Source organism: Girardinichthys multiradiatus, chromosome 8 (genome assembly GCF_021462225.1).
Source record: "Girardinichthys multiradiatus isolate DD_20200921_A chromosome 8, DD_fGirMul_XY1, whole genome shotgun sequence".
Classification (NCBI taxonomy): domain Eukaryota; kingdom Metazoa; phylum Chordata; class Actinopteri; order Cyprinodontiformes; family Goodeidae; genus Girardinichthys; species Girardinichthys multiradiatus.
Window position 1 is genome coordinate 18394419 of NC_061801.1, and position 10135 is coordinate 18404553.

The window sequence follows — 10135 nt, forward strand, 5'->3', positions numbered from 1 at the left end:
AACTCTTTACAGGTTCCTACAGGACAATGGTCCCAAACGCAAATCAAAACTGGCACTGCACTCAGCTCTGCATGTTTTAGATGTTCTCCTGCTTTAGCAGACCTGATTCCAGTTGATAGTTCATTAACAGGCTTTTGCTGAACTGCAGTCATGTGAATCAGATGTGTCAAAACAGAAACGTCTAAACCATGCAGGGGAAGGTGACCAGAGGACCAGGGCTGAAAAACAGTTATTGGGAAATTGTGATAAAAATGAGAATTTTTACGGTTAAATCAAAAAATGGAAATGATCAAATAATATTTCTGTACACTAACTGCAATGTAAACTGGAAAAAAAGAGGGATCCCATGAATAATATTCAAACACAACTTTACTGAACCATTTCATACCAACACTATGTCCACAAAGCACAATATAGTCAAACACACTTTTTACACTTTTAAAAAGACAAAATTGGCTTCAAGTTTGCTAGAAAAAGGATAAATTTCACAATTCCTCCACAAGATCTGTGCAACACTTTAATCTTGTACAAACCATATGTCAGACAGTTATCTGTATTCCTGTTGTGAAAACCTTGCCTACAGTTATATATATTTTATTCTTCCATATGGCAGAACCACTTGTGTTAAATTAACATACAGTGTGAACATATAACCTGACATTTTCCAATTTGGACAAAAATATACTCAGACCTCACGTCTATTCTAGGAAAATAGAGAACAGAAATGGATTATATAGTTAGGAATTGTTTATTATACAAAAATGTTTATATATTGAAATATAATGGAAACATCTGCAGATACAAACCTAATCTGAATCGAGTACAAACCTAAAAACACAATGATTAGGATTTCTGACAGTCCAGCTATCATCATTCACAAATCTCAATTTTTTATGTAAATATTGTCAAACTAAGTTCAAGTTAAAGAGGTGCAACACATTGCTTTGATCTCTTTATGACACACCTACCAGCAATAAAGAAACAATAAGAAATTCAACAGATTTCTACTAGATTTGTCAGTTCTTTTTTTTTTTTCTGTTTGGCACTTGCAGGAGTGTGATTCCCCGAGTGTGAAAGGTCCTAAAATGAGGACTGATTTGTTTCTAAAGTGCACTGACCAGCAATGTTCCTTAAAGGATCATTCAAAGCATAAACGGCAGCTAGATCTGCATAAAACTGGGGAAAAAAACACCTGAAAACGGAGTGAGAATAAAGAAAAAGTTAAAAACAGCTTCACATCCTAACTCAGATAGATGATCAAATAAAGTTCTGATCTGTCACATCACTCTGGATAAATGAAACAAGTGCAGCGCCGTAGTGGCAGTCTTCTCAGGGATAACCATATATACTTACATACTGGCCGCCCCATTACAGTCTTTATTCTTCTGAATATGATCACTCTCAGGAGATTTGTCTTAAATAAAAGCACAGCAAATAATGTCTACTCAAAAACGTCAAAACGAACAAACAGAAGAAACTACAGTACAAAATACTTCATCAAAGATTGCAAACAACACCAGCAGGAGTCTAGAAACATTAAATGAAGTTTGTCAGTGTGTATTTTCTTAGTTCAAGTCTGTTACTTCTCCCTAATATTTCTCAGATACTTTGTGTAGACCGAACATCAGTCTTCAGCGTGAAGGTGAGTAGCTCTGCCTGCTCTGTGCTGCGATTGGGATTTGGGAGCGACTCTGCGATTGTCACATGCAGTTGACCACGTTGCTGGAGCCCTGGCCGATGTCTCTGATCTTGCTGACGTGACACGAGCACACGGCTACTCCGGCTCCGGCTCGGCAGTGGGACACAGAACCCACCAGTTCCCATCTAAAAATAAGAAGAGGCGCAGGTGTGGAGTTAAAGGTCTACAGCTGAAAGAAATCAGAGTTCAAAAAAGGTGAGAAATTCTTCAAGCTGATCAATTGTTCTGTCAAAAGTCAGAAAACACACGGTCTGTCGTTCTCAAAAGAAAGTTTTACTTAAAATCCCAGCCTATTTTTATGTGCATGGCTTGCAAAACTGTATTACGAGCTGACCTAATAAATGTGTTTTCCATAACAATCTTGAGTATTTATCACCCTTTAAACTGATGTTCACAGTAAGAAACACACTCTTGAGCAGCTGATACACTTATTCAATTTTGTGACATTCAAAGCAGGTTCAAGATGCAAGAGAATAACTTGCTGCAACTCACACTGCATTGAAATATGTTGGAAACTAAGTTATCGACAAGTCAAATCAGAGAGGAAACAAGCTAGTCTTAGCCTAGCACTCAAGCAAACCGCTCCACACAAAACCGGTATCAGCAGGAGCAAGATGTGAGTTTATTGAAGGCTTTAGCTGCATGTTGAGTCGGATATGTCTTTGCGAACAAAAGGTTTTGCTACAAAAACTGTTGGGACAAATATAAGTGAGTAGGACTCAATCACAAAACTGTCAACCATGACAACTGATGAAATGTATGTGTTGATTTTACTAATAAACCTTATAGCTAAGGTGCTATTAAAATTAAAGCACAATCCCTGCCAATAAATGCCTCATCTTAACGGACTCGGATTGATATCTGGGACAAAAACAAATCCTGATCAGGACATCCCTGCAACATGACAAAATAAAACATTTGTGTGGTGCTAAATAATTCGCCATGGCTGCTGGCCAGGTCTCGGTTATGTAATCATCCCTTTCCTTCTCACCTGTTCATCCTCGGCTCAAAAGCCTCCACTGTGTTCAGGTATATGTTTCCATTGTGTCCTCCAACTGCAAACACTCTGCCCATTACAGTGGCAACCCCGACTCCACCGCGCGGGGTGGTGAGCTCCGCCACGTACTCCCAGCGGTGCATCCGGGGATCAAAACGTTCGACGGAGCTCAGGGGAGAGTTGTCATCAAAGCCGCCTTTGGACAATCACCAGAAAGATACTTTTAATTAAAAGCTGGATGAACTTATGTAACACAAGTGTTCGTTTATGTATACTGCCATGTGTGAAACACAGAGATGTACAAATCTGAGCAGAATAACCCTGCAATTAACTTCAAGAGTTCACATTGCAACCCAACACAATAAAGGCTGAAGAAACTCTTTAAATTCAAGCTCTGCAATAAAAATTCAACCTGTGAATCAGTGACCAAAACAGCTTTACGAAACATGAACTTTTGTCTCAATTCAAGCCTTTGTGTATAAAACTAAAGGGTGTGAACCTAAATCATGTGATGAGCGTGTATCAAAAAGGGCAACTTTCAGTACATCTCAGCTACAGATGTTAGACTTTGCTGTTTATGGCCCCAAGCAACATTACATGACTCTGCAGGAGAGCTACTTGTCCGAAGAGACGTGGCATTTCTCTCACCAACAACGTAGAGGCAGCCATTGAGTTTACTGACTCCATTTCCAGCCCGCCGCTGGCCCATCTCGCAGACTTCCGTCCACTTGTTGAGGTGAGGGTTGAACCTCTCCACACTGGATAGTGATGCCACGCCATCATTACCTCCCACTGCGTACACGTAACTCTAAAAAAATAAAATAAAAATTGAAATCCAAGAATTAAATCATGTACTGATCTGAATAAATGATTCACTTCCCCTTTATGGTCTTACCCCCAAAGCAACAGATCCAACTCCTCCTCTGGGTGTGTTCATCGGGGTCACAGCGCTCCAGCTGTCATTTTCAATGTCGTAACGCTCCACATCATTGAAGCAGGAGTTGTCATCAAGACCCCCAATAGCATATATAGGACAACCGAGAGCTGCCAGTGCTATCCCCCTCCTGGAACGAAAGAGAAAAAAACAAAACACTCTTATATTTGCTACACGACAAGATTGTTCAGAGAGCTGAATGAAATGAGAGCATCAATTAGCACTCTGACATGTTTCATTATATTGTCTGTACCTTTTGGTATTCATGGAGGCTTTCATCATCCACTTGTTGGTGAGTGGATCAAACATCTCCATATCCCCCAAGTGTTCATTACCATCATGGCCGCCAACAGCATAAACTTTACCTGTGGGAGAAAAGAAACATCTAACATGTAGGTTCAAGATAACAAATGACCTAGTCAAAACATCTGACCTATACTGTGTCGACTGCTGAGTTCCACAATTTGTAAGCGACAAAATGTTTATCATTTCATTTCAAACCCAGTTTTACCTTCTAAAGTATTTTGACAACAATGTCTTCTCACCTCCGACAGATATTACACCAACATGACGCCGTCTGCTGTTCATTTCAGGACCAAAGAACCAGCTGTTTTTAGTGATTGAGTAGCATTCGATGCTGCGAAATGGGTCTCCAGAACCTCCCCGGCCTCCCACACAGAACAGAACCCCTAAACAGGGAGATGAATTCGACAAATAGCGCAAATAATTTAAGGGTTTAGACAAGACAACAATATATGGGAGCAACACTATGACAATCTGCACATATTAGCTAATTAGGTGACTGCTGAAGGTAATTGGTTGGATTTCATTAAGGGGTATCAGGAATTACAAATACATGCCACACTTCGGAATGTTGATTATAAAAAAAATTCAAGCTGTAAAGAAAGTTTAAGAGGTATGTTTAAAGTTTTAAGCCACTATAAGTATGACCACCATCCAAGTAGTACCTGCCGTGTGTCTCCGTGGGACAGTGCGGACAGAATACTCAAAGTCTGGAACCACCTTGTTACTGAGGTGGAGATGGTAGTTTCTGGCCTCATCCATCAGGTCACGGCAGTCCAGGTTACCTTTGATCATCTCTTCTTTTGCCACTGTTCCTGTCAGAAACTCAACCGGCAGCAGTGGGAGCCGCACCTGGAGCAAACAGTTGCTACAATGACTATGTTCAATAAATGAGCTTATACGCAATTTAATGTGAAAAGTCCAGCCTTTTCCAGAGTCACGTTTCAAAAATTCCCTGTCCTTTTCAAATCTAAAATACTAAAGTTCTCTATATGCCAGATATTTCTATAGTGGGCAGTATGAAACCTGGAGGGAGATGAAAAAACAAGTATGCAAGCAAACAAGTACGTAAGGAAGGAAGGAAGGAAGGAAAATAAGTATGGAAAACGATTTATTTCTGCACATTTCAAGATATAGAAATACAAAGTCCTTCACAATAAGAGCACCTTGAAAAGACAGAAGGACGGAAGGAATTTAAAGAAGGAATGACCCATAGAAGGAAAGATGAAGAACTCAAGGAGGGACAGAAATGAACACAGAGAGGTAGAACACAACAATGGAGGGCAGAAAGAAGAAAGGTAAAAGACATAGCGGGGAAAAAGTAAAAGGTACAAGGAAGAAAGAATGGACATGAAGCGGGGACAAAGAACAGAAAGAAGAGAAGTATGACAAGGAAGACAGACTAGAAGTACAGACACAAATAAGAAAGGAAGGACATGAGGGAAAAAATACATGTTTGAATTCTATTTTCTTTTCCCATACTTATGCAAACCTGGAAAATACAGAAATGAAATTCCACACTGTGTGGGAACCCTGTATCGGTAACAGTAATGAAGGTAAACTTTCACATTTACAGTTAAAGACCAACCCATAAAATGAACACACAATAAAACATCCATCCTCTAACCTGAGACATGATCTGGTCCAGCCAGGCTTCATGGTGCTGCGGGTTCGCTTTCAGCCACTTCACAGCTGCATTATACACTTGTATCTCTGAGTGGATATTGAGGTCACTAGAGGACAATAATGTGCGCAGGTGTTGGGGTGACACGCACGTGAAATCCTCACACTCCACCACCTCAGTGAAGTGCTCACAGGCGTAGCGGTCGGCCATGTCCATCAGATCCACACGATTGTGGCTCTCCGCAAAGGTTCGAACTGCCAGGCAGTTGGTGGGGTGGAAATGGGCCTTCATGTACTCACAGCAAGCTCTAGCAACCAGCTCAACCTAACAATGTCAAGCATTGAAGCTCACTTACACATTATGACACGGAATTCTCTATTTTTTTAATTTATAGGTTTTTTTTATTTATTATTAAATCTAAACACTATTGTACATTAAAAGTTCAGAATATGTCAGTCAATAAAGAGCTTACAGAGAGAGAGAGTATTTTTGTTTACCTGTAGGATGCAAGCAGCATAAAGCAGTGGTTGGACGTTGTCAACAGTTAGGGTGAGTTTAGAGGAGTAGGCAAAGTGCACTAAGTCCTGGATGGCATCTCCATCAAAGTCTTTAATCTCTATAAAATCCTGTTTGGCTTCAGACATGTCTGATAGGAACATCGCCCTGAGGACAGACACAAAGCATTCAACCTTTGATATTCAAGAAAAATAAAATGCAACGGATCTGTGGGTCGCAGGTTGCCAAGATCACGCCATAAACTTTATGTCGCATTTTTATTTCCCAGAATTAAAAAAGGCAACTCCTGTCCAAAAACAAACAAAAAACTATAACTAATAAAATATTAACAGTCTAGTCTTTCACATGATGCAACAGTTGTTACCTCGCAATCTCTTAAATAAATCTAAACGTGGCAAGGTAACCATCTTGCTTTATTTCTCCACCATTATGTGATGTCACTTTATACCACAAGGTGGAATATTGAGTAAATATGTCGATGGCAGAGCTCATGGTCTTTTCAAGGAGAAAAAACAAAACAAAACAAAAACGGTCCTGGATGCAGGTCTTAGATCTGGCCTCTAACCTGGACCATCACTCCAAACGATAAACAGCAAGTCCTTTCAGGTAGCATTTTTAATAAAACAAAACGTCAAAATAATCCATTGATTTAACACTGAAAAATAAACTGAAAAATGGTTCCAGCACTATTTACCCTCCATGCTTTCCAGCAGTATCTGCTGCACTACACACACCAGAAAGGAGGGTGTCCATTCCTCATAAATAAGCATCTGATTGGTAACTTTTTTTGTCTTGTGGTTTGCCCCCAAGCTATGCCCCCTGGGAAGGAAAGTCATACTGCCCATTTAAAAAACTGACACCTCAGGTCATGGTAATGTCATATAATGGATCAGACTCACTTATTTCAACATTTGAACATTTTATTGCTGGCTGATGTATCAAATAAATTAAAATAAAACACAGAAATTAAACCAAAGGATCTTGTGTATCTAAGGCAAATAAAAATAGAAAGCTAAACCTACCGGAAGTAGGGGATAACACAAGCTAGAACTAACTTGTGACATGGTATCAACCTACTGCCAACCTAGAAAAAGAGAAACACAGAATACTTGACACAGGAAACAGTAAACCTAATAATGCTGACGAGCAAACAAAGGTATTCATGTCTACCTTCAATGTGACGTCACACAGCTCCCCGACTTCATAGAAATGCCTGAGAGAGTTATGGAAGTCCTTCCAAGCTTCATGAGCCTCAAAGACAAATGACCCGTCAGGCTCACATTCTGCTTTCAATGCCCTGTTTCCTGCACGTTTGTCCTTAGACTTCTGCTGCTTGGCATGCTCTGGCACCACATCCCCTGGTGCCATGGTGGGCTACAGGAAACAACACCTACAACGATGAAGAGATCAAAACATAATACAAATCTTCGGTAAAGAAGCCATGGCGTGGCGGAGCTCGCAATATGGAAACCTCAGCTGCAACATTATATAAGCCCGCATTAAAAAGCATTGTTATGAGAAAAGAAAATCTATTTTAACTTTTTTGAAACGAAGCAAAACTAAAAATGAAAGATTTCAAATAAAATAAATGAGCAATTTGAGACTCTTTATAGGGGGTGCTAACACATTAAATGAGAACAGGCCAGGTTATCATTAGGATAATCAAGACTAAGAGTTAAGTGGGTAATCTGCAGGGAATTAATAAGGCATTAAATTATTCCAAACAGAATCAATACATGAGAAACCACGAAGAAAGATTCATTACATCAATGCTATCAGAATCGTTTTACCCCAACATTGACCAACATATACTATTTTCTAAAGCACCAAAAAAAAAAATCTAGCAACCTTGTGCGTTGTGTCCCCATAGATGAAGCAGAGCTTATGTTGAGGAGCATCCATAATAGTAATAGCCTGAATATTTCAGCAAGGAAGCTATCTAGGACGTGGATTGGAGTAAAGGAGAGAACGTGAGGACAATATATCACCTCACAATCTGACTAAAGTAAGTTTTATAGGGAGAAGAGACTTTATTTGTTCCTATAAGTTTTAAATCTTAGCGCAGTCATCAAAACATCCTAAATGTGACAAACGTTATATAACCGCTACTTTAAGAGGCCAATGACAGCTGAATCTGGGTTATAGGGTGATGTGTTGAACCTGCTATGAAGTAAAGATGTGTAATAAAGGTAAAGAGAGAATTGTTCTGATTACAGTAGCTATTCGTTTTGGTGATTCCTGAAATGCTGTAATTACTTTGACAGCAAACGACAAGCAATCAAACATATACAAATCCTACTTACTGATGACTCAAGATGATAAAAGTCATGTTTGTCATTTTGAGACACTGAGAGAAACAGCACAAGGCTAAAATTTCACCCATACCTCATAGTTGCTGCTTTGTATCTTTTAAGCTTTAAAAGCCAGACTGAATAGGCTCAGTGTAATGTCCCTCATCACTAGTCTTCTCAGCTATGAGAGCAGAAATCATCAAGTTCCATCAAACAAACCGAGGACTAAAGGCTTCCAACAGTGCTATTTCGCTTTGCAGTTCCTCAACATTTGAAGACATGAAGTCACATCTGCTGTATTAAAAACAGAGAACTATATGTCAGGACATTGGTAGCCTCACAGTTAGCCAAAATCCTGACACTGTTATAGTTCTGATGTGTGCAAAATATGAGCTCCATCACGCACCTACTCAGATTTATTCCACAGCTCAAACCAGAATTATAGGACTATTATGAAAAGTCTGGCATTACTGTGTATATATATACTCAACCTACTCTGTGGATAATGGATGGATGGACTGAAGGATGGATAACAGATAGACAAACAGATGGAATGACTAAGATATAAATGGATACACTGATAGATGGACAGACACACTGATGGATGAATGAATGAAAACAACACTTCTATGTCCATCTATGTTTTAAAAACCATTAAAAAAAAAGCTCTCTAGCTTATTTAAAAAAAACAAAAAAAAAACGAATATTAATCCTGTGGTCAACAGGATGTGGAATGAAGTCTGTAAATCAAAATATGTTTGCATAGTCTATTTTCTTTTTCCATACTTATCCAGACTCTGAAAATACAAAAACTGAATTCCATTCCTTCTCTGACTTTTTAGGACTGTGAAGAACCCCGGCTAGAAAGAAGTTGTTAAGTTTTTCTCTTTTCTAAACGTTTTAATGACTTGTGAAATGTATTACATTCATAATATCTCGAACATTTTTGGACAAGTTATATATCTGTTTACAAATGTGCCCCAAATTAATGACCCTCTGAACAGCACGCAGCACACCTCTGTTGCCCTATATTTAGACATGTCCATTTATCTAACACTGTGATTATGTTTAGAAGGAATATAATTAAAACAGATCTGTCCCCTTCTATCATTTAATATTTTTCTGAGGTTACGAGACGTTTATGGATAAGGCGGCTTAAATTAGCCAAAGATACAGCAGCTATGTGGAAGGTGTTTAAACCCAGTGCACTAAAGCTAAGATTAAATATATTACACCAAAGATTAATCCGCAAGTAACAATTTGTCACGTACGGTTATAAACTAGTTACCATGCTGTTTACAATCCTGTTTCTAAACAATTAGTTTACATAACTCTTAGTGAATTGATAAAGTTAATCGCTTTGACGATCATTAACATGATAAATTAAGCTAGCCAGGCTAACGGTATGTTGACGCCTAGCTTGTTTGCTAACAGCATCGGCATGACAGTTAGCTTGGCAGGAAACGGCGAGGATTTAACCAAGAACTCATAGCAGAATGGTAGAAATTTAACTGAATTGTTCAAAAATCGTCCGTCAATGTTTAATATATAAAGATCAGATACCTCATATCGCAGAAAAGGCTTAAAATTCCGGCTTCTTTGAGTAGAACGTTTGGCACGGTTGTTGTGACCGCAGGTGCTTCCTGGGTATTGTAGTTCAGAAAATGACATCTTGGTAACAGACTACAGACGTTTACTCAGAATAATGAAACTTATATTTTCTTAACTTTTTTATTTGCTTTATTTCAGATATGAAAGTAAGGCATCAGAA

The 10135-nt window shown here is 38.9% G+C and overlaps 1 protein-coding gene across 2 annotated transcripts; it reads right to left on the reverse strand.

The window, feature by feature from the left end:
* Window positions 1–351: 351 nt before the first annotated feature.
* On the reverse strand, window positions 352–10058 carry klhl8 (kelch-like family member 8). Of its 2 annotated transcripts, none has more exons than XM_047371678.1 (12): window positions 9928–10058; window positions 7244–7463; window positions 7096–7157; window positions 6055–6220; window positions 5561–5881; window positions 4599–4785; window positions 4176–4319; window positions 3884–3995; window positions 3592–3760; window positions 3345–3504; window positions 2691–2892; window positions 352–1824 (listed from the first exon to the last, which is right to left on the reverse strand). In XM_047371678.1, the coding sequence occupies exons 2-12, from the start codon at window positions 7439–7441 to the stop codon at window positions 1701–1703; spliced, it is 1845 nt and encodes a 614-aa protein (XP_047227634.1). In that variant the 5' UTR covers window positions 7442–7463; window positions 9928–10058; the 3' UTR covers window positions 352–1700. The 2 variants fall into 2 exon arrangements, with proteins under 2 accessions (XP_047227634.1, XP_047227635.1); XM_047371679.1 differs by having other exon boundaries at window positions 7244–7481; window positions 9928–9987.
* Between the last annotated feature and the right edge of the window lie 77 nt (window positions 10059–10135).

Excerpts from the sequence above, each read along its gene's own strand:
- klhl8 (XM_047371678.1), bottom strand. The coding sequence starts at position 7,441 with ATGGCACCAGGGGATGTGGTGCCAGAGCATGCCAAGCAGCAGAAGTCT. Across the intron at positions 4,320-4,598 it reads CCCACGGAGACACACGGCAG|GGGTTCTGTTCTGTGTGGGA; the intron begins GTACTACTTGGA and ends CTCCCTGTTTAG. Across the intron at positions 1,825-2,690 it reads TTTGAGCCGAGGATGAACAG|ATGGGAACTGGTGGGTTCTG; the intron begins GTGAGAAGGAAA and ends TCTTATTTTTAG.